Here is a 24,532-nt window from a genome sequence, read left to right as displayed (position 1 = left end):
AACAAGGACACCTCGTCCTGCCCGAGTTCCGGGTGCAGGGCAGCAGGGTCAGGGACAGCCACAGGGTGAGGGGCAGCGGCACACACAGACACAGGGTCGGGGGCAGACACAGGGGCAGGGGCAGCGGCACACACAGACACAGGGTCAGGGGCAGCGGCACACACAGACACAGGGTCAGGGGCAGCGGTACACACAGACACAGGGGCAGGGGCAGCGGCACACACAGACACAGGGGCAGGGTCAGGTCTCCGCCTCACGGCCGGGCCGCCCCACCCTGCCCGCCCCCAGCACCGCCCAGGCCCGAGCGTCCGGCGGCACCGCGGGAGGGGAGCCCGCGGAGCCGGGGAGGGCGGAGAAGGTACGGGAACCGCCCGGTCAGACCGGGGGAGGCGGAAAGCGCGCCTCAGGGGGACCCCCAGGGCCTCAGGGGGACCCCCAGCACCTCAAGGGTGCCTCAGTGCCTCAGGGGACTCCCCGCGCCTCAGGGGTTCGTCAGCACCTCAGGAGCTCCTGTGCTTCAGGGGAACCTCCCGCGCCTCAGGGGAACCTCCCGCGCCTCTGGGGGTCCCTCCGCTCCTCGCAGGGCTCCCCAGCGCCTCAGAGGGACCTCAGATGCCCCAAGGGAACACTCGTCTGCCTCTGGGCTTGCCCCGTGCCTCAGAGGAAGCCCCCGCACCTCAGGGGTCCCTCAGTGCCTCAGGGGGCCCTCGGGGTGCACCTCAGGGGAGTCCCAGCGTCTGAGGGGCTCCCACGCCTCGGGGCACACTCCCCTCGGCAGCTCAGGGGGTCCCTCCGCTCCTCACAGGGCTCCCCAGCACCTCAGGGGGACCCGAAGTGTCTCAGGGGGACCCTCCTTTGTCTCTGGGGTTTCCCCCGTGCCACGAGGGTCCCTCGGTGCCTCAGGGACAGCCCGCGCCTCAGCACGCGGCTCCTCCCGCCCCTCAGGGAGTCCCTCCGGAGCCATCCCTCCGCTCTTCACAGGGCTCCCCAGTGCCTCAGGGGAACCCCCCGCACCTCAGGGGGACCCCAAGTGCCTCTGGGGCTTCCCCCGCTCTTCAGAGGGATTCTGGCGCCTCAGGGGGTCACTGCCCTCCCACGCCTCAGGGGTCCCCCAGCACCTCAGGGGTCCCTCAGTGTCCCTGGGGTCCCTCGGTGTCTCAGGGGTCCCCCAGCGCCTCAGGGGTCCCTCAGTGTCTCCGGGCTCTCCTGCGCTTCAGCCCCACCGCCTCTTCCCTCCCCCCGTGCCTCAGGGGGACCCCCAGCCCCTCAGAGGTGCCTCAGCCCCCCGCGCCTCAGGGACCCCCAGTGCCTCATGGTGGCATCAGGCGCTGCCGTGTGAGGGGCAGGACCTGGCCCCAGATGGGGCCCAGCCACTCAAAAAAAACCCCAGAGATACCCCCAAAACAGACTTTTAACCCCATCTTTGGAGCCATGGCATCTTTTAGGGGCTGTGATGCCTCACATCTCCCACATCAGGCACGAGGGGCAGGGCTGGGGGGGTGCAGGGCTGAGGGGGCAAAGTCCCGCAAGGATGGGGTTTCCTGAGGGTGAGGGTTGGTTTTTCCCATTTAATATTAATTTCCTGATATTTGGTGATAAAGTCGCTGCCAAGTTGGTTGAGCATTGGAGTTCCAGGGTGCCTTCTGTCCCCTCCAGCCCAGGTAAGATACTGATGCTGAAGTCTTGTACCTGAACGGCCAGGCCGGAGTAAATCATCTCAGTCTAGGTGATGTTTCCTCTGCAGTAAATCAATATTAAGTGTGGTATGGTTTAGAAAACATGTTTTCTTATGTCTTTGTTTCACTTAAATCGGCTCTATTTAGCTAATAACCTCACATCGTAATAACACCTTTGTCTGCCTTGATTGCATTCCAGTCCTGCTCGCAGTGCCTGGGTAAAAAAAGCTACTTTGCTAAAATATTTAACACATTTAAATTTTGCAGGTGTGTATTTGTTTAAATATACTTTTATAGCTGTAATCTGTCCTCATTACTAATTGAAGTGCTAAATTTGGCATAAAAGCTGTCACCATGTTCCAATCAACATGTCTTAATGACTGCCAACAAATGGAAATGAGGCTTCCATGGGAAAAAAGCACAAAAGGTACAAATGCAGAACAGGGTTGGATCAGCTGAGTTAATAAAAGCCCGCTGCTGGCTGCATTAGGTCAGGATTTAAATCAACCCCCAGTGTTTGTGCTATTACTTTAATTGTTACTGGGAATATCGACTGGCTGTGGACTCTGGCTACCTGTTGGTGGTGTTTCCTGTCATTAACATCCCCTGTTAGTAACGAGATGTGGAGATCTCCCAGTGAGTCATTTTTCAAACCAGTAAACGTGTGCCTTGTTAATTCCAGCTAATGGAAGTTTTTAATCAGGGTGTCAGGTGGTGCTAAATCAAGCTCCTCACCCGAGTGCGAAATGTGGAATGTCCACATTATTGCCTGTATCAATCAGCTCCCCATTCCTGTAAAAAGAATATTTTCCTCTTCAATCCAAGCTTGTCTAACAGGCTTTCACTGGAACAATTTGGACTTCTCTCTTTTTTTTGTCCCCCTTTTTTTTCTCCTTTCAAGGTGTCCCAGAAGACTCATTCCTTTATTCCAGCCAACACTGATGTTAGTGCTTTTCCTGCTTAGCCTTGCTAAAATATTACCTACTATTGGCAGGCCTCCAGTTCTTTCACATTCCCCCTTCACAGTTTTTAATGGTTGTGGGAATTAACATTTGTGGTTTGGAATATGAGAAATGCATTTTGAAGTGACTGACACCAAGTGCATTCGAGGCCCTGAATTTCAAACACTATCGATCGTTGGCCGGTGAACGGGGAGTTTTCGTGCTCTGCAGACTCAGTGCCATGGAGTATCCTTGGCTTGCTTTGCTTTAGCTGTCCTGGCTGGCAGTAAGCTTTCAGACCTGAATAACCTGAAGAATCTCATTCTTAGTTTAAGAAATATGAGAAACAGCAAAAACTGTTTTTTTCCGGGTGTCTCATATCTTCTTTATTTTTCAGCGTTTAGTTACAAGGGGAAGGCAGGTCTTTGAAATACAGGATGGCTACTCAGCAGCTAGTCAGGCAAAAGAAGAAGTCCTCTAAGGTAAAACCTTTAATTATGATGGTAGTGACAACCTTAGCTCTCCGTTTGGGACCTGGCACGCCTGTGCCTGTGGAGGGAGGTGGGAACGCTTTCTGCTGTCTGCACTGTTCTTAGTTGGATTATTTCCAATTCAGTGAGAAACAGCGTGGGGCTCTGCCGTGGTTTGACTCAGTAAATGTAGGCTCATTAGGTGTGCACTGAGCTTTATTAGCAGGAAGAACAGCAATAAACTAATAAAAGAACTTAATTTAGTGTAGTGTCCGCTGCATTGTTCATGTTGGCATCACACAGTGTGCATTTACAGTAGCTCCAGGTGCAGCCATGTGCTGTTTACAGCCCGGAGTTAAAATCACTCTGAGACCTGGGGGTGTGCAGCGCTGGCAGCTCAGGCTGCTGTCGGAGCTCCCAGACAGCTGTGGCAGCAGCCTTTGGTACAGCAGTGAGTGCCACACCAGCCCTGGCACTTGGGTGACTCTGCAATTACAACTACACACTTTTTTCTGGGGGTGGTTGTCTGGTGAGTGCCAGCATCGGTGCAGTGGAAGGGGTGAGAATGTGATAAAGGGGAAGGTGTGTCCAGCCAGTGCAGTCTGCACCTGAACAATGATCTGTTGATCACTATCCTAAAAACATTTAATCCCACCCACCTTAGGCACGATTCTTCCCTGTGCAGCTTAAAAGACCAGAGAAATGTTAAAATTACATTTTTAAGTTACCCTCTCTCCACCTGCTGTGAGTTGTTTCTAACTATAGTCCCTGTTTTCACTACAATGGTGCTGTTTTGGCCTTGCCCCCCTCTTGCAGGAAGCAGTGCTGTTCCCGGATGCCATGGCCACGGAGCCGCAGTCTCTGGTGCTGGTGAAGAGGCTCCTGGCCATCTCCGTGTCCTGCATCACCTACATGAGGGGGCTGTTCCCAGAGAGCTCCTACGGAACCCGCTACTTAGATGGTAACACTGTTTGTGCTGCATTCTTATTTCTGCTCACTCTCTTTTACCTGTAATCTGCTTCATGTGTTGGCTTCTGGCTGCACATGTCTGAGTTCAGTTTGTTAGGGAGTTGGCCACAGGCCTTCTCAAGTCTGGGTGGAGACAGTGCTTCTGAGAGAGAGCACGGAAGACAGCCTAGAACTCCTGGCTTTTCTGTCAGTGTTTCACTTGGTTTGAAGTCATTCCTTGGCATTACCAACCCTATGAGTGAGTGACACAGGAAAGTGACTTAAAAATCAGAATTTTTAAAAAAATTAACTCTGATTATTGTGTTTTATTTTCCTTTGGATTTTTGAGCCCTCAAGGTTCACATTGAGATTCTCTTGTGAGATTGAAAGTGCATTTTCCACCTTGAATGCCTGGAAACACAGTAGAAGGAGCTGTGTGGAAAATCTTAACAGAAGTAGTTTATTCTGAGCACAGTCATTTACCTCATACGGATGTTGGTGGAGTCTGAATGCAGAAGGGAAGGTGTTGTTAGGGAATGGTGGGGTAGGATGGAGTGGAGAAGAGGAGGGAGGAGAGGATGAAGCTGCTGGTGTTTTGAAATTGAGCTGTAACTTCAGCTCTTCTTCTGGGAGAACCCTCAGAGCTGAGGAAAGCTCTGACATTTGCAAACGCAGCAATGAGCTTGTGTCAGCCCACCTGGGACTCAGTGGAAACCCAACATTTCCGCTCAGGAAGGACCTCCAGATAAAGCACTTTATCCAAAAAAGGGGGGGTGACTGGCTTAGTTTCAGTGTTTGCCCAGGAGCCGTGATAAGGATTATAACTACGTGCTAAATCTGGTTTTGCAGACCTGTGTCTAAAAATTCTCCGCGAAGATAAAAGCTGTCTGGGATCATTGCAGATAGTCAAGTGGTAAGTGAGTAACAGTGAAACCAAGACAAGATTGTGCTGAGCATTGAGACATCTGCCCCTGCATTCTTCTTCTTCCTGAACTGGAAAACATCGTGCCCGGCAGCGCTGCCGGTGCCAGGGGAGCTCCCACTGCTTTGGGGGGTGCTTGGCCCTGCGTAAGCAGGACAGAATTAGCTGACCCAGATCATGTGAGTTCAAGGTCTGTGGAAGTGTTGGCTGCAGTGAGGTCATGGTCAGGCCCCAGAGCACACGCAGCAGTGGAGGTACACAGAGAGGGTTAAGACAGTCATGAGGTCGATCCTGTTGTTGTTTAGTCTTTTCTGGTTTCACTTTGATAGGGATTCTTGCACTTGTTTTTCAGTATGTGCAGTACTTTTTTTCCTATAAGTACCCCCCATGTTTTCTTCAAGATGTGTTCAAGAGTTGGCACGTTCCCAGCAAGCAGAAAAACTGACTTTGATGTGCTAAGGAGATACCTCTCTGCACATCCTTTCACTCCAAGAGCAAATATCTGGATATTGCTACTTCAAATAATATTTACTGCTTTGAAAAATCCATTGCTGTAAACTATGCATCAGATAACAAAGATTTACAAGACCATACATGTTCAGATTCAGCCAAGCTCGGTACAAGGCTGATGGGAAAAGAGCCATCAGAGCTCTGGCTGGGGAGCTGGAACAGAGCACTGAGCAGGGAGCCACTTTGGCCTCCAATCCTTGTCTTTGTCAGGATTCAAGTGGGCTCTGGTCTGACAGGATAATACCCCAGAAGTATAAACAGTGCACAAATGCAGAAGGAAGGACAGTGCCTTCAGGGCTGACCTGAAAAGGACTGTGCAAGCCCCAAATGTTGTTAGTTGTGTTGTCCTAATCCCAGGAAAAAATGTCCTTTAACCCGTATCTAATGAGCGTGTGTTTACAGATCAGGAGATAAATACTGCTGGTTAGTATTAACATGTTTTTTCCCTGGCAGGATTCAAGGTTGTTTTGATGCTTTGGAGAAGCAGTATGTAAGTTTTTCTTCACATTTTTTACTGGAGTTTTCTATTTCTTCGTAAAGTATGGACAAAACTCTCTTTCCGTTTCTGCTGTATTTCTGTTACAGTCTCTCATGCACACAACAATCTTTATGGCCATGGGACAGGGGGGAGACCCTGCCCTGAGTATGAGATTTGGGATTTTATGCCTTGAGCCCAAATATTGACCACTGTTGCTGTCTAGGCTCATCTGTCCATGGTGTGGGAACTAATTTGCAGCTTGCAATGGATTTCCCTCAGTTCTGTGCTCTACATTTGTGTTCTCTGATGTCTGATAGAGGCACTGCCAGGCAGAGATGAGGTCTTGATCTCCTGCCCTGTTTTCTTGACAGAGGTTCTGTGCTTCTGCTTTCCTTCATCTCCTTTCTCCTTCTGCTCATCTTCTCTAACCCTCCTGGCTTTTTTCTTGGGTTCAGAATTTACTACTTTTTTTGGGAAAGTAATTCATCCAGTGAGGTGCGCAACTGGTTCCAGGACAAAACCAGTAGCAGGAAATCATGTTCCTTGCTGATTCTCACATAAAATCTGCTCTGCACAGGAAAAAGCACCAGCTGCTGTCATCTCTGTCAGCAGTGTTCATCAGCACAGCTCCTCCAGCTCGGATGGAGTGCTGGTGGTTGTGGCACTGATGATCTGATGGGCTCTCAGACGTCAGTACAACTGTCACAGGATAATTCACAACGTTGTGAATGCAGTGTAGTGCTTGCTGACAGCTCTAGGAGGTCCTTTGCTATCTATGAGACATAAATTAATTGTTGTTTGACAAGGATTAGGGAAAACCTGAGGTATTTAATGGGTATTTTCAGATTGTTTTCAAGAGCAGTCCCATGTACGTTTCCTTGCTGTAGCATAAATACCTTTGGAGAGCTTCACAGAGGAGAGCAAATATTAGTCTTCAGTGGGGATAGGTGCTCTTGCAAAAGGGTGTTACATCAGCACAGCCTTTGGGGATTTGTTTAAAAGGAGCCCCATGGGAGCAGGCCCCATGGAGCTGTTTTTTGGGGAACTGCAAGTAAAACCAGACAAACTGGCCACTAGGTGTTGCTGATGCCGTGCTGGGAAGAATCTGCAAAACGGGTTTTAGCTCCTCGTTCGTTGAGTGTATCTATTCCTTTGCCCTGTGTAGGCAGTTAGGTTTTGATAGGACTTGCTTTTCTTTGCCCGCTGAGGTTAGATTTTCATGATGTGTTTTGTTTTACTTTTCCCTCCCCAGCTACGCATCGCTGTCCTTGCAGTAAGTAGATGAATACAAAGTAGTTTTCTTTCCCCTCCCCTGCTTGAAAGAGATACAGAGTAAAGGTTGTGTCAAACCATTTGTGCCTTTTTTAAGGAGAAGCCAGAATGTGTATGATTTTTAATAGAGCTATGACCTTTATCAAATATGGTAAATGCGAAGTTCAAGGCTGCATGGGGATGTTTTTCTCAGCATGTCACACTCCTGACTGAGGCCTCACATGCATCCTTAGACTCTGAGAAGCACTTTCATGTGATTCCTATCATGGAAGCTCCTCTTTGTTTCCCCCTGCAGAAGTGTCCTTATTAATCTGATCCTGGACACACCACACACTGGTGGTTCCAAGACAGCCATTGGCCCTGGCCCTCTGTAAAGCTCCAGGAGCTTTGCTTTGCATCTACTCTGTGCATCATCTGAGCAGTTAAATCTCAGTCAGTAGTTCCCTGTGAGGGTTGGAATGGGAATTAGCCTCATTCCTCCACAATTGCACTTCAGTTGTCTTCTACCTGTCTTTGAAGTGGTAAGTATTGCCTGCTGATAGAGGAAAGCTGTTTCTCAGCCATTCCTTTCTCTGATCCCACGCTAAAGATAGTCCAGTCTCTGCTGTAAACTGAAAATATCATTGTTAGTCATTGGTTCAAGTTGTCCCGGGGAGAATGCCCTCACTGTGCTTTCTTGTAACAGATTTACACCAATCCCAAGGAACCGGAGGTAAGAAAGAGTCTTAATTAATCTTTGAGGCAACTGCAGCCACGGGTGAGTAGATCTGTATTCAGAGTGGAGTCGTGGGCTGAAGTTCCACCCTGACGTAGCTGCTCGGTGACCTCGTTTCTGTCCTTGTGCCTTCGCTCCAGAGTGCCAGCTCAGTGAGCTGGATGGGGATCAAACACCAGGCACCAGGCTGTGGGCCCACCAGGGCCTCAGGCAGGGGTGTCAGCAGGCAACTAATGGCCATGTTTGCCCTTTTGGTTTAGTTTCCCAAAGAGAAAAAATGAGAAGTTCAAAATAATTCATTTACGAACCAGCTTTTTAACAGCCCTGGTGAAAAGAGCCGTGTTGTCATGCAGAGAGGTGTAGGACAGAAGTCAGGAATCCCTTCAGACCTGGATGGATGTGCTGTGTACTGCCTGTCCTTGTCCTTTTGGTGTTCCCTGATGTGTTTCTGTTTTGTTACATCTGTCTGGGGCATAGAGACTGGGGGGTGTGATCCCTAGTGAGGGTCTGCATCCATGCTGGAGATTGGAGAACAGCTGTAACCTCTTTGCACCTGAACCTGGTTCCAGTTCTGCTGTGTGTCACCTCAGCATCTGGGGACAGAGCAGGAGTTTAGTTGTGCCAAGGCTGGGATTTGTAAGGAAGGCTCAGACTTAAAAGCACAGCTGAGCTCCTACTAATCAACCTCGTTGTCTCCGGAAAAAGTGAATTATAGGCATGGAATTGGTCTACAATAGATCCTTTCTCCTGGGGGGGAAGCTGTCTGTTCTTCCTAATTGTTTTATTCTTTAATCCTTTTAAATGGAAAATCATTTTGGTTTTTTGTCTCCCTCAAAAAAAACCTCTGAGACTGGTGAAATTCAGCAACTGTTTCCCATGCAATATTGTTTGAATTTCCTTATGGGAAGAGTCCTCCTCTCCACGGAGACCTTTGTGTCCCTGCAGAGCACTGGGCCAGGCTTCCTTATGACACTGATCACCCCTGCAGCTCCCAGTTTTCCTTAACAAGGAGGGTTGGCTGGTCCTGGAGCCTCACTAGAGACTGAGGCTGGGGAGTCAGGCCCACAGAGGAAGTGGAAGGAGGAAGCAGGAAGTTTGTAATTTTGTTGTGATTCTTTCAGTGCTAGGTGAGATGTGGTTGTTAAGAAAATTTGCCAAAGCCCGTGCAAGCAGTAATGGAGTTAAAGTTGTCATCATGTCATTAAGTTAATGCTGTGCCCTGGCAGAGAGTGTGAAAGGACTCTGTCGAGCTCAGGACACATCTTTACACTTGTTACTCAAAGTGACCCATTTTTGCTTTTCCCCTCTCTTGTTACCTCTCCAGGTAGTGACTGAACTGTACGAATTCAAATTCAAGTATAAAAAGAAGGTGCCACAGATGGACATCAGCAGGTAAAGGTTTGGGTTGGTTTCTCAGGGTTACACTGAAAACTGGTTATGAAGCATTAAAAAGCCACACTTTATGATTGCCAGGGAAGCTGTGGACTCCCCATCCCTGGAAGTGTCCAAGGCCAGGTTGGATAAACTTGGAGCAACCTGGTCTAGTGGAAGGTGTCCCTGCTAATGGCAGAGGGTGGGAGGAGCTGAGCTTTAAGGTCCCTTCCAACCCAAACCATCCTGTGGCTCTGTGGTTCGAGCATGTCCAAGTTGCTGAGCAGCTGTAAATACCCTCAGAGCTGAGGATATTCACCCTGCAGGATACGACCTGCTGGGAGGAGGAGTCGAAATGAGGTTATGTAGCATCATGAGGCCCTCCAAGGGCACCCGAGCTGAGCTCAGGACAGTTGGTAGCAGCGGTGCCTCATCAGGGGGGTGATGCAGAAACCAGCACAGTTCCTGAGCTTGCTACTGTCTCAACTGATTCTTCCATTTTTACCACACAACCTTGTGCTTTCAAAAGGTTTGATCCCTTTTTTTCCCCATGATCCTGCACCCAGGGTTTTTTCCCTTGGACATTTGCATACATGTCTTCTGCTTGAGCAGCCCTGCGTGGGTGACCCGAGAGAACTTTCGCTTATGATGCCTGAGTTTGATGGTGCAAAACGTGTGGCAGGAAGCAGCAGCTTTTTTGCCTCTTTTTGGCACTCTCTGTTAGATATTTAAAGCTGTGCTTAGTAGGCCACAATCCTGTGGAGTTTCAAATAAATACTGTCAAAGGCCGTTGGCTGCAACCAAAGCAAAAAAAAGAAAAAAATAATTGACCTGTTTTCAGTTTATTCTGCAGTTGCCATTGGTGAAATCTTTGGGCCTGGAAACCTGCCTGTACAGCAAGAGAGCTCTGTCTTGTGTGCTCCTCAGGAAGCTTCTCTGCTGCACTCCTGGAGCCTGCCTTTAGCTGCTCTCTCTCAAAACACATCCAAATAATTTCTAGTATAAGGCAAAATGATCTTCTATTGGCAGAATCTGAATTATCTCAGTGTGGAGTGTCCTGCTGGCTGTGCCCTGTTTCTGCTCTGAAGCTCCATTGTCCTCACTACACTGAGGGGAAGAGGAGATTTGGGATTTGAAAGATAATAGATGGCCTTTGAGTACTTTGGGTTTTAATCAGCCTTCCTCATTAGTCCCCAGAGATAAGGACAGTCCCCAAATGGAGCTTGCCATCCCTCGGAGTCCATCTTGCTGTCAGGCAATCTTGGTGTTATGTTTGTATGTGCTCTGAGGCTCCAGAGCCCAGGGCACCAGATTCCTGGGCTCTGCTGTGTTTCCTCAGGGACTGGCAGTGCCCTGGCAGGCTCCTGCCTGTCCCTGCAGTCCTTAGTAATCTGATGTTCTGGCACGGACCAGAGAATTGTGTCATCTTTGCTGTCAGCTCCTTGGGCTGATAACACTGCCTTTTACACCTGCAGTGCTTGTTGTCATGTGCAAACTTGGAGTTAATAATTCCAGGAGAGAGGTTTTGTGGGTTTGCATCATCACATCCGAGGGATAAGGGGAAATGTTCCCCTAAATGGTCTTTGCTTTATTTTATATGGATTTTAGAGGAATTCTTGCCATAGATCCCAGTCCTTCCAAGGTTCAGTTCCTTCTGCTTCTTGACACACTCCTGCATCAAATTCACAGTGTTATTCCTGTATTGAATCAGTCCTTGACCTGTTAATTCCTATGGAAGTCTCATTTCTTTTTTTCTTGTGATCTTTCCCCTTGCCATTTCTGATCTGCTAATCCCACAGCTTGTAAAGGTGATGGATATTCCACCTTAGGCACTGCCAGCATTTCCCTCTCACTTGCTGTACATTTCTGAACATACAGGATTTAATCTAAGACCACAGTGCACATCTAATACCTCAGAGTTTTGCTGTTGGCAATTCAGAGTCTGCCAAACCGTCCCCTGCATCTGTCAGCAGTTTGACTTGATGATCTTAGAGGTCTTTTCCAACCTAAATGATCCTATGATTCCATACTCTGGGAAGTCAAGCCACTATGTTTTCATGATGAGCCAAGAAACTTCAGCTGGAAGGGGGAATCTGTCTTAAAGAAACTGTTCTTTGCTGTGGTTCAGTCAGATTCAACCCTGGGACCCTCTGCTCTCTTGGGTCACTCCCTGCTTTTGAAGGGGTTTGGGGGGATTGCCTTAGGGACCATCCAACCTGTGTATGGGGCCACCCACCCATGTCAGGGGTCTTCCCAAAGACGTAGTGAAGGAACCACGTAGTTTTATGGCCCCTTCTCATTGAAAGTTAGGGAAGTTCAGGTCCCTTAGTCACATAGTGATTCATCTGGGCCACCTAAAGCTGGTTATCTCATCTACCTCTACAGTCAAGAGAAACAAACTCCTCCAGATTGCGATTCATCCCACTCGTGTCACCCGTGGGTCTCAGTCTAGACTGTTTGCTTAGCCCAGCCAGCTGACATTTGGATGGCTGAAGGAGGGGAGAGGAATGCCCCTTCGTCACTGCTGAAAAATGTGCTTCTGAGCTCGTTTTTCTTGCATGGAATTGAGGGAGAACATGCGATTCGCCTCTCTTCAAACTGCAAAATGGACTTGAAAATAGCCCCTGTGATGAATCGGCTTTAGATTGGATTCTCAGCTCATTCCTCTCATTCCTGAAATTGCTTAGGTGAAAGGCACTTGTTTTATGGGCCTTTGATCCAATTTAATCATGTTCAAACAAGTGACTCATGACATTTGTATAATGGGGTCTGTTGCCCCAGCTCCGAAGTCCGTTCAAATGTAAATGCCAAGCCTTTGAGTCCAGAGCGGGTGTTCTGAGGATGCCACCCCATCCCTGGAGCCTGTTTCACTTCCCTGTTTAGCTGGAAATGACATAAGGACATTGTAGCTTTGTCACTAGTGGTTTCAGACGAGTCAGTGGGTGCTCTGTATGTGTAATTGGATCGTGAATATTCATGACTGAGGATAACAAATCTGTTATTCTTCTTCTGGTTGTAGCAACCACAGGGAGTTTGTGACTGGGCTGTGCAGCGAGGACATCAAACAGGCCAGCAGGCTCCTGCTCCGTAAGCTCTACCTGCTCATGCAGAACCTGGGGCCACTGCCCAATGACATCACCCTCACCATGAAACTCCTCTACTACAACGATGGTAGGTGGGGCAAAATTCCCTTTCCATCAGTTTCTGTAAGAAACGAGCCTTGTAAAGTAATTGAAGCACAAAAAGTTGAGATGGGAGCTCTTGGCTGATAACAGTGAGAAATGGTGTAACACAGTAAGTCTTTCCGAGGCACAGGGATGGCAGATGCTTTTTGGGAAAGGTGTCCATGTAAGAGGTACAGCCATGCAGTGTGAAAGGAAGACATCCCTCTTCCCTGTTTTTTTTTTTGGGAGGTTGTTTTTTTAAGGAACAGGCGCTGTCAGGTTCTGCTCCAGAAACTGAGCACTTAAATGGTATCTCAGCATCCTAAAGTCAGTCTTTCTCTGAGCTCCCCGATAACATTTGCTCAGCTCATTTTTCCCTTTGCATTCTCTCCCTTCCTCCTGAAAAAAACCAGAATATTTTTAGTAGTTGATGTTACTCGAGGCTGGTTCACACTTGTTATTTCTGAATCAGATTTGGGAGAGCTGGAACGCAGTTTCTCTGACCCCAGTGGGTTCCCTCTCCCTGTGCAGTCACTCCCAAAGATTACCAGCCCCCCGGCTTTAAGGAAGATGCCAACCCTGGTGACCTGTTGTTTGGAGGGGATCCTGTCAACCTGAGAGTGGGCTCAGTCTCCACCGACTTCCACCTCATGAAAGTGAGAGTGATGACTGAGAAGAAGAGGGTGAGGAAGGCTCACAGCAAGCTGATCCAGAAGAGAAGCCCTACTGAGATCTCCCACCAAGGGTTAGACTGTGAGGAGGAGGAAGAGGAGGGGAGCACCAAGGTATAGAAATAGCTCTGTTCGGTTCTCACTGCAGGAACGGAGTTTATTTAGCAAAACCTTCCTTAAAAGAAACATTTTGGGGTTTATGGATTTACCACCTGGCCATATTTTTTAGACTATGCTATTAAAACAACACATCACTTGCTTTACAGAATCACCCTCTCCCTGTCAGCGTAGATTCAAGTGAGCATGAAGGGAACAAAAATAACACCCCCCCAGGCAGGAAAGTGGAAGCACCTTCTTTGTGCCTTCAAGATACAGGTAAATGTCCAGTTTTGAAACTAAAGGGGCTTCTGCTCCTGACTGTGTCCCAGCATAATATTTAGGTTTTCTCACTCACGTTGAAACGGATAAACCGAGTTTGTTTGAATTTTGTGTCAGATCAGCCTGAACTGTACTGAAGGTCTGGTGTAGGCTTGGTTTGTTAACAGAAACATTCAATTTTGTATCAGTATCTTTCCACCTCTTTATCTCAGCAGTTTCTTTCAGATATGGAGGAAATGCTCAGATCATCAAAACTGTGTTACATTATCTCCATGTTCACCAAAGCTCTTTAGCTGTTACAGTTTGATTTTTGCTAATAACTTCCATACATGAAAATACATGAAAGAAAAGCCTCTTCTCTCCCTTCTAGTATCCCAGCCTCTGATACACCACGCTGTGTTTGACCTTTGAGGCTCTGGGATATAGCCTGTGGAACAATACCATCTAGTGACAAAATGGTAAATAGCATTCCTGGGATGGCCGGGCAGCAGGAGAAAGCAGCTTCTCTGCCTGTGGAGTCACCTTTGCAGGTCTTTCTCCTGCGGGTTCTCCAACGACTAATAACAACTCATCCTGCCACCTTTGGCACTCTGGGGATATGAACAAGATCCTCCTCCTCTAACACTTGCCTGTTCTCATGAAACTGAGGCGCTTTGGAGGCCCCCTCAAATTTTATTGAAACTGTCTAAAAGGTTAATAATTAGTACCCAGGGAAGATCTCCCCTCCTTTCCCCCACCCCTCACACTTAGAGCACATGCTCTAAGTTTGTTGCATAAACTTTGTTTTCTTAGAAACCAGGTTAAAATGCAGTTTAAGTATAATTGATAGAGGTGCTGCAAGCTGATGTCATGCACGTTCAGATGACACTTAATTCTGACACCTTTCTGGGAATAAACTGCCAGTGCTGGCAGTTCCTGGGAGCAAAGGTTACACAATTTCATGGAATTTTGTCCCAGTGGTTTAGTCAGGCTTCTGGATTGTTTTTTTTTCTCCAGTTAAGCTCTTTAAGCTAATTTTACTTTGCTGTTTGGATTGCAGGTAGAAAGAAGAAGGCAGGAATAAAAGAGACAGGCAGGATGCCTTGCTCAAGGGCATCCCAGCAGGTGAGGAAACTTTAGTAGTTCCAAGATATAGCAGGCATGGTGGAATTCATTGCCAGGGGTCATTGTGTCATTGAGGATGCCACGAGATTCACTAACATTAGTGGATTTATGGTGCAGGATCACAATACATAGAGGCTGCAGAGTGTTGGGCCAGAGGGATATAAACATGAAGTGGGAAGAAGCTTTCCATGATCAGCTTATTTCATACATCCAGTACCAGAAATGGGTTCTGTTCCCTGGAGTTGGCACCTGTGAATTACAACACAGACTAAACCCATCCCTGTCCCAACCACGCTGCTTTACCTGTGTGTGGGTTTGGGTGAAGGATCTGAAGTCACCACCCTGTTTTAGGTTTGTCTGTTGCCCTACATGGTCTTCACCTCTCCTGTCTTGCTTCCAGACTGTCTTTACCTGTGAGTCACAAGTACTTACTGAATCCTATCCCTTTTTGGCTACCTCTCTGAGATAGGAAGAATTATCCCCTGGGGGTACTGGTCTCTCTTTTGGTGGTTGTTGGGGCAACCCAAAGAACTGGGGTAGACCAGACATGTCATCTTAGATAAGTGATGTGAAGTTAATCCCATCCTGAGGGCTGCCCAGGCCAAACCCTGAGTCACAATCAGAGCCCGAATTCATGGGCATGTGCAGAGGTTTTCTCAGTGACAGGGCAAACCTCTGAATGCCACCAGCCTTGCCGCTTGATCCTTCTCCCATTCAAATTAGTTGAGAATCATGTGAGCTTGAATGGTCAGAAACTGCATCTTTACAGGGTCAGTTAACGAGAGTAGGAAATTGCTACTAAAATTTTCCCCGCCTCTGTTGAAAAGAATCCCGGGGTGTCTAACCCAGACAGCAACTGCAGACTGCACTCACCGTGTCATTCTAAAGGCATCTGCGAGGTATTTGCCTTGACTCTGGATCTTAGAAATGAACTTCTGTGCCTAGGCTGGTATTTTTCAAACTTTAACCACATTTTTTTTTCGTGTCACATCCTCCGGTTTCCTTCTCATCATTGTTTATTCTGTCGTCTGTGTGAAAACAGGAGCCTTTTTTGTTTGTAGCTCATGGTTGTCCCACTGATTCATGCTCTGACCTTCTTTTGGGGCTGTCACGATGGTAAGCAGAGGACCAGACACTTCTCTCTCTCGCTCTCAGCATGTGCATTTCATTAAAATTCGGTAGCAGGAGTGAGAGTGTCTGAAGGTGGTGGAAACAGCATTAGTTGCTGAAAAATGGAAGAATCACTTTATCCATCATATGCTTCCAAAGACTTTTAAAAAAAATAATCCCAAGCCCTCTGCCTGGTAGATTCTGCGTGGGAGAGGGTTTTCTTAATGTATTCTTTGATACTATTTTTAAAACCTCATTACTTCGAAGCTGGCTAATATTTCACTGGGTTTAGGGAAAAACAAAGTCAAGGCAGTAGTTAGAATCATCACTGTAAAACCTGTGCTAATAAAAATTTGACACTCTTTTCCATATGAGAGGGACTTTCCCTTCTTTTCTGAAGGAAGTGGTTAAAACAAATGACCATTGTGTATTCCACTTGAATCAGGAAGCCAAGCTGATGAGTGAAGTTTGTCTTAAAAAACGAGGAGAAGCTTGGCTGGGTGGGAAGTCTGAGTTAGGTGTTATCTGACAGGGTCAAGTACAGGTAAGATGGGTTGGAACAGACCTGTTGGGCTGCGAGTGTGAACACCTTGTTGCTGTCCAGACACTATTAATAGTGTTTTCCAGCTGTTGGGTTGGGGTGTGAATGCCAAAATTTTCCGAACTCACCAAAACAATTGGGAGTGTCCCAGAAATAGCTACCTGCACGAGGGTTTGATATTCAAGAAGTTCTGAGTTCAAAACCGTTACCCACAGTCACAAGTTGCTTCTGGAAATGTGGGTGAGCACATTTCTGCCCTTCATCTGGAGTGAATCCTTCTGATTCCTTGGTTACCAAAAATAAAAACTGTGCTGTTGGAATTGGGTTTATTGGTCACTATCTTCCTGACCTATAGCTCTTCAGGAAAACCAGGAATGAAAGTATTAAAGGCTTATTTTTATCTAATCGACATGGGAGAGGCGGAGGATGCGGATCTGCCAAAAGAGGAGCAGCTCTTCCTGCCCAGTGAGAACTGGAACTGCACTTTGGGAATGGCCACGGAGAGTCTCTGACAGGGCTTTGCAGATTGGGGAAAAATTTCCATGTACTCCACTGGCTTGTTATCTGCAATCTCATGATTGATGATCCTCGAGATCAAATGAGAGATTGCCCTTTTCCAGCAGAGCATCTCTGTGCTTAATCATCCAGAGTTAGACACCAGCATGTAAATTAGCCCACCTCTGCTGGCTTCAAGAGTGATTGCATCAGCCAAGGATTTGTCCCCCCGTGTTATGTTTGTGCATCTTCCTACTTTTCATTGGAATTCTAGGAGTTGGGAAGAGTTGGGGAAAATAGGGAATTGCTGCCCATTGGTTTAACTTGTAGAAATCTGCTGATGAGAGTGAGGTCCTGCACTGACTTGGAATAACTTCTTGAGTTCTTCAGCAAACTCCTTTATCCTCTTGCGAATCCTTTAATGTTCTTGTCCTGAAAATTGGTTTTGGTTAGCTTTGTCTTCATGTAAGCAAACATGCTGCACTGGAATGAGTTTGGAAGGAAACAGAACCAGAAGATGAGTAAAATCTGACCATGTGAACGCCTCTGCAGGCTTTTATCTCCCATCAGGAAGCTGTGGGCTGAAGTTCTGGGGTGGTCCTTGGAGCACAGCGAGGCAGCCGTGCAGGGAGCCTTGGATCGCCCTGCGCCGGAGCCGGGAATGGTGTGGCTGGATCAGCACAGCACAAGGCAGCTCTGCCTCCCAAGTTTCTGGCTTCATTAGCTACCACCAGACACTGCTCCTGCTGCTACACTGGCTGTGCTCATAGACTGCTGTGGGACATGAGGAACGTGCTGACACTTGGCATTGTGTGGACAGAGCAGTTGGGATCAGTGGTAGCTCAGGGCTGTGCTCGGGAATTCTCTGCCTGCTGGAGCCCTGCTCCTGCCATGTGGATCAGCTCTGCTAACAGGAGCTGTCTGCACTGGGATGTCTGGGGAGACATTCATACCTAAGGGTTGTAAATCAGTGCTGGTTTAGCCCTCAGAGGACAGTCTGTCTGGCCTCCAGCTGCTGCTCCTTGGCTACCTGGCCATGGCCTCTTTCTCCAAGGGTCTGTGGCAGTGATAGAAGCCAGCATGGAAACAGAGTTTCATGGATGACACAGTAATACCTGTTGTGTTTGCCAGGGATCAGTATCCTGTTGGTGCCCAGGGTCATGGTTACCCTGATGGAGACATTAGAGACCCTTCCAGGGCCTAGAGGGGCTCCAGGAGAGCTGGAGAGGGACTTGGGACAAGGGATGGAATGACAGGACACAGGGAATGGCTTCCCACTGCCAGAGGGCAGGGAGAGATGGGATACTGGGAAGAAATCCTTCCCTGTGAGGGTGGGGAGGCCCTGGCACAGGTTACCCAGAGAAGCTGTGGCTGCCCCTGGATCCCTGGAAGTGTCCAAGGCCAGGTTGGAGGGGGCTTGGAGCAACCTGGTCTAGTGGGAGGTGTCCCTGCCCATGGCAGGGGGTGGAACAGGATGAGCTTTAAGGTCCCTTCCCACCCAACCCATTCCATGATTCCTGTGCCTTGCTGAGCTGCCGTGTCCTACACAGCTTCTGGCTGGAAGTGAAGGTCAGCACAAGTGGGTTCAATTGCAAATAACAGCTTAGAGATCAAGACCTTTGTTGTCTGATCTTTCCCAGGCAAAGCATGTCCAAAAGTGCCATGACAGGAGGCAGCTGAAGGGTGAGACCTGCCATGTGCACAGCAATAGTGAAACATTTTTCTGTGGCAATGTCATTATCTTGAACTTTTGCAGAAAAGAAAAAAAAAAGCAAGGTTTATCTCTAACTGTCCATCAAGAGCTGTATCTGATGAGAAGTTCCCAGAACATTTTCTCCTCTAAACCAGCTGAAGCTACACAGACCCAAGCAGTGAAGAGAGAAAGATTCAGAGATGAGCTTGCCTCTCCTTCCTGTGAGCTCAGGCCATTCTGGGAGGAGTGAGACAGGGAGGTCAGGAAATTCCTGGCTTCTCTCAGTTCACGTCAGATCCTCAGCTGTATCTTGGGGCCATTCATCCCTTCCATGAGTTATCCCTGTCTAGTGTGCAGGAAACAGTTTCCTAGTGATCTCTGAGTGCAGAGGTGAGGCCCATCACCCCACGGATCCGGGGAGGTTTAACCCTTGCGCCCTCGGATTCCCTGACAACTCCCCCAGGGACATCCCTGGGAAGACGTGGCGCTTCCGTGCTGGCTGCCATTCCATATATTCATACTAGCAACCAGACCCTCTGGAGAAATCCACATAAATTAAGGTAGGACAGATCTAATATCCCAGGAGGGACTGTTGGGTAGCAGCCTAGTAGGCAGAAGGAGTGTCCATGGCCTTTCTCTTCCTCAGTGGAGAATTCCAGTGCTGGAATCATACAGGGAAGTGGGTTGGGTTGTGATCCAGCAATCAGAATGTCCATCATGGAAGACTACAGTGTGATTGAGGGCCCTGGAAGAGATTAGTAGGAGAGATAGTGATAATTTAGTCTTTCAGCAGGTATTTTTTAAGCATTCTTTTTTAATACTCTGGAAAAATCTGTTCATTAGTCCTTTAAAAGCTACAAGACACGCGAGGTGCAGAGCGGGCTGTGAGACAAAGAGATGGAGCTGAATGGCAAAGGTTTGAGAGTGAGCTGAGGAAAAGGCAGGGGCCTGGTGGGAGTCACTGATGTGTTGACGTGGCTTCCTGGGCACAAAAACGTGGCTGGTTTCCGCAGCAGGGCCACAGTGAGGCCCACCCGTGTCAGCTGGCTGTCCTGCTAACCAGCAGGAGCGTCCCCCACGGGTACAGAGATGAAAATCAGGAGTAGTTCCACTGATGTCAGTGTGACCACGTTACTGGAAACTGATGGGATCACAGTGCTGAGCCCACAGAGCCGCCTCCGCAGAGCCAGCGAGGTCGGGAGGGGAACCGGAGACTGGAGTGTCCAACCAACCTGCTCAAAGCACGGGAGGGGAACAGGACTCCACAACCTCCCTGGACAACTTGTGCCAGTCTTTGGTTGCTCTCATGGTAAAAAAATAATAAGTTCGTCCTCATTTTTAAATAAAATTTCTTGTATTTCCCTGGAAGTGTCCATGGCCAAGTTGGACGGGGCTTGGAGAAACCTGGGCTAGTGGAAGGTGTCCCTGCCCACGGCAGGGGTTGGGACTGGATGAGCTTTAAGGTCCCTTCCCACCCAAACCAGTCTGTGATTCCATGATTCTGTGATTCAGTTTGTGTCCATCTCCTGTCCTTTCACTGACACTGTGATGTGTCCTGTGAACTTTGATTTTCACTGTGCTTGGGGAGCATGGAGCAGCCAGCTGTCAGGGAGCAGGTGGGAATTACTGCCCTCACCAGCCCACACCTCCGCTCTTAGGGGATCAATTTAAAGAGTCACTGGCTTGATTTTTGAAGTGTCAGGAGTTTGCTGTGCTGTTGAGTCAGTGGTAGCTGCAGTTGAAATCACAGGATGCCTCAGGCACTGGGTCACTGTCATCCTGGTGAGAGTCCCCTGCACAAACTGTGTGTTGCCCTCACACCTGAGGGTCGCTCTGCCTTTTTTCAGCAGTTAAATCTTGTATCTCAGTCCTTATTCTTCCAGCTTGCTCGATGGAACTGCACTTCTTTTGACATGAATGTGCTTCTGAATTTGTCGGGGTAGTTACAAGGTACCAAACAAAACCCTCCATGTCCTGGACAAAGGGAACATTTCTGAGGGCAGAAAATTTGCCAAGTGCCAAACCTCAGCATGGGGCAGGCTGGGGACAAAGAGGGACACAGCCGAATGCTCTTGTGCAATTTTAGCTGCTCTGCATAAGGATGCCCTGGGAAGCAAAAACCACATCAGGACAGGAGAGCTGTAAATTTGCCTCGATTTATGCTGGGAATTTTCGGCTGGAATACTTGGGGACACTGGGGATTGCAAACTGGGTCCTGATTGTGTCTATCTAAGAATAGCAGTGTGGCTGTGGTCTGCTCATGCTGTTTGGTCCACCAGTCTGCCTTGGGAAGGCTTTAATCTAAGTCTAATCTATTTTTAGCCTGATATCTCCTCCAGACAACTCGCAGCTGTCCTGAGCTCTATGCCAGAAATTAGTAACACTTGTATGATTCACAAGTGAGCTGCGGTTCTACAGAAGAATTCCTTCTACAAAGTGTTACTTTTTTACACGTACTGTAAACCAGGAGATTCAAAGCCACTGTGTGTTCGTGGTATGACCCAGACCCTGAACTCCTCCTGGGACTCAGAGTCAGGAGGTTATGGATCTGTTCCTGCGTTTGCTACTTGATCTGGACTCGTCCCACCTGTCAGCATGGTCCCTGTGCAGGGTGGGCATGCAAGAGCCTGCACCTTGTCCTACCTGCTTTTACAGCAGCTGGCTCATCCCTGGAGCTGGGGTTGTGTAAGAGGAAAAGCAGCCTTCCCGCAGTGCAGGCTCTGCCGTCAGTTATTCAACTCAAGCATCCCAGCGCATGGGAAAAATTAGAACTAATCAACTTCTGGAGGCTTTGATTGTATGTTTAGTCAATGGGAGGGATTTCCTGCTTCTCACCACACCGTTGAAGAGGTTTACTTTCTGGTTCAAGTCAAATAAACATACATAGAATCTGACTTAATCTCATTTAGAGCGATGTTTCTGACGAAGAAGCTGGAGTGTTTGGTTAAGGATGGGAGCTGAAGTTGGACATGGGGTCTGTTCCTGGCTCCAAGTTCCTCCATGAACTTGTAGCTGGGCAGGGACAGGCCAGGGCATGTTGTCTTTCGTGAAATACCTCTCCCTGTTGACATTTGATTCACTCAGTAGATGAACAGTGCTTGTCTAGAGCCCTCGATGGCTTCCATGGATGTTTTCAGTCCTCATCACAGGTTCCTGTGAGGTGCTCGTGCTGCCTGTGGTCAAGGGCAGGAAAACTGGGGAGAGTTGGAGTGTGGGCAGCTGCTCGTGGCCTCAAAAGTATCCCATCTGTGCAGAAAATTTGGGAGGAATGGCAAAGGGGTCAAATCTTCATGGAGGAGCTGTCTGGGGAAGATCTGTTCCTCACTAGAGGAAATAAAAGCACCAGGTCTTGCTAATGCTGTTCAGGCTAAAATAGGAGAGCTGCCTCATCCAGGTGACTGGGGCTGGGAGACTGGGAATCATCACCCTGCTTTGTTGTGTGGCCAGCAGGACAGGGACAAACCCTGCAGCTGTGTTAGCACTGCAGAGGCTCTGGATGCAGCGTTTCCTCCTCTGGGCCCTTTCCTTCAAGAAAAGGAAGCAGACAGGTTAAAACCATGCCAGGGAGGGGAAATTAAATATCTGCCTAAAATGCCCTTTGGAGCAGCTGGATATCAGGTGAGGAGCTGCAGCACAGATCCACTCATCCCCCTGTCCCTGGGCAGCGTCGGGAGCTCTGTCAGCCTGAGTGTGTGCAGGGTGAGGGAGAACCTGCCCAGCCCACTTTGGCACATTCTTGTTTTCTCTGTTTTTAAGGAAAGGAAATTGTACTTTTTGCATTAAGCAATATTGTGTTGCTCATCATGAAGAGGAGGGAAGAGGGGAAGAAAAACAATTTGAAACAGTCTAGAGAGGCGAAGGGGGGTTGCTTCAAAGTCTTTTGCTGTTAATCCCTAATCAGAACTGTTTCACACATTAGAGAGCCCATTGCTATGCAGAGATTGCCGAAGCCTCAAGGTCAGAGGGAAAGCAAGCCCTGGTGACGTGAGTGGGGAATTCTATAATGACCACATCTTGTAATCTGAAGACCTTGTGCTCATCCCCACGATTCATCCTGGAATAGCTCTTCATTAACTCCTTGTGCTTGCCCTGCCTCAGTTTCAGGATTCCTCGTGTTTTGCAGTGACACTGGAGTGAGGGACTCCTGCTCTGGCGCAGGAATTTGGTTAGCACTCCTTTCCCTCTCCATTCACCTCGCTGTCATCCAAGTGAACTTTGTTTTGGAGGCGAAGCTCTGTGCTATGGTGTGTCCCTTCAGCTCAGCTCCAGTGAGAGAGGTCACATTGCCAGACTGTGCTTCGTCCCTTCTGGGTGGGCAACAACACACGTTGCTCTCAGCGGCTCCAGATTATTATTGTAAAAATGCAAATATGTGACATGATAAGGAGGATAAGTGAGTTTGTCCCCTGGCACAGCCAACACTTCAGCTGTCGTCCTGGCTGTCCATCTCCCTGTGGTCTGTCTGAAGTGCCTGTTCCATTGACTCACTTATATTCTCACATAGACTTATCTGTGTTTTTTAACCTCTTGGTTTGTAGGCTCAGAAGATTCTTGGGGGAGGTTTGTGTCTTTCTAGAGGGAAGTTAAACCTTCTGGAAAAAAGCTTGCTTGGCTTAGTTATTTTTCACAAAGTCACAGGTAGTTTCAAAGTCTGAGATTGATCAGCTTGTACTGAATTCCCTGATGTACAGAGGGACTGTGTGTCTCCTCCTTACAGGCTGTGACCACAGATTTGACCTAAGTGCCCCCCTTCTTTTCCATATGCTCTGATTACCTGAGGTTGGTGGAAAAGCCAGTGCCCTATCAGCTATTATATTTCTCAAAGACCTCCTTGCTGCTGCTATTTTCTGTTGGCAGTGAGAAGATGGGTCCTGTTCATGTGCCACCAAACCCATTCCCTGTGCCTGAAGCTGAACCTGTTGCTTGCACAACTCTCACAGTCCCACTAGTTCCATCCAGTACTCCAGTTTTGATTCCTTGCCTAATTGCTTTTCTGGAGAACAGGATCACACTGAGCCAAGCCAAGAGGATCCAGGCACACACATGGCAGTTTTGGAAGCTTTACTTTTTGACTTATGTAGCAGGAGCCTGCTCCGTGAGAATGATCCCTGTTTCTGATGGTTCTTGCAGATAAACCTCCTGAACCTTGCCTTTAGCCAGGAAGAGGTAACAGGACCTGAGAAGAAAAGGAAGGTCAGTGAACCAGAGAAGCTGCCTCTGAACAGCAGGAAATTATGTTCATTCTGACACAGAATACATTTTGGAAGGTGTGAGTTTGCACTGTCATCTGACTGGTGCAGACCTTTCCTTCTCCCAGTGTTTAACCCTTCCGCGTGCCCTGTGTATTTGTGAATGTTTGTCTTGTGAAAACTCTGGATTGCAGAGAGACAACAAGCCCCAGAATTGTCATGGCATTGTCAACAACCAGCCCTTGTTTGATGTTCTAAAGTTGAGGATTTATAATTCTGTGCCAGTGGTGTCTGTGTGCTTCTTTCTGCCTCCTTCCCTCACACCTCCCACCTCTCACTGGCTAAATTTTCTCCTCTGGGGCTGGTGTGTCCTGTGCCACTCTGTCACCCGTGTTGAATGGCACTATTTCAAGATGAACTCTGAGGTGTCAGTGCCAGAGAGCACCAAGTCTCATGATCCACTAGATTGTGCTTAACTCCATCCTATCTGCTGTTTCCGGAGCATAGATTTTTATTTCAAAGAAGGGGTGTTATCTATATTGAGTAAAGAGATAAACCAATCTATACACATTTTCTGCTGGTGCTGGATGGCTTTTTTTCTAACTCTGCAAGTAGTGTTGCCATGGCTGTATTATCAGCTCATTTCTAAACCAGCAGCCCACCATGTCCGAGGGGCTCAGGCAGCTGTGTGATGTTAATTCTGGTGCAATACACCCTGTTTAAAACCAGCTGGCATAAAGATCCCTTGTGTCTGCAAATACAGGTAAGGAGAACAGCACCTGGCAGGTATCTGACAAGCATCCAGGGCATCTGAGTGAAGGACCTTGGCCACCAGGGCCATCACTGGGCACACCACGTTCCCTGTCACCAGTAACACGGTGATG

General features: G+C 48.2%; 1 protein-coding gene across 1 annotated transcript; it reads left to right on the top strand.

Moving 5' to 3' along the window:
• Positions 1 to 309: 309 nt before the first annotated feature.
• HORMAD2 (HORMA domain containing 2) lies at positions 310 to 24,177 on the top strand. The gene is made up of 13 exons (XM_051773379.1): positions 310 to 358; positions 3,015 to 3,099; positions 3,904 to 4,048; positions 4,885 to 4,948; positions 5,921 to 5,957; positions 7,198 to 7,218; positions 7,903 to 7,929; positions 9,257 to 9,324; positions 12,323 to 12,474; positions 12,999 to 13,252; positions 13,405 to 13,513; positions 14,556 to 14,620; positions 23,590 to 24,177. The coding sequence occupies exons 2-13, from the start codon at positions 3,055 to 3,057 to the stop codon at positions 23,704 to 23,706; spliced, it is 1,104 nt and encodes a 367-aa protein (XP_051629339.1). The 5' UTR covers positions 310 to 358; positions 3,015 to 3,054; the 3' UTR covers positions 23,707 to 24,177.
• The last annotated feature ends 355 nt before the right edge of the window (positions 24,178 to 24,532 follow it).

Source organism: Manacus candei, unplaced genomic scaffold (assembly GCF_025592945.1).
Source record: "Manacus candei isolate 608988 ecotype Guabito, Panama unplaced genomic scaffold, ASM2559294v1 h1tg000167l, whole genome shotgun sequence".
NCBI classification, from domain to species: domain Eukaryota; kingdom Metazoa; phylum Chordata; class Aves; order Passeriformes; family Pipridae; genus Manacus; species Manacus candei.
This window is presented reverse-complemented; position numbering and strand designations above follow the sequence as displayed.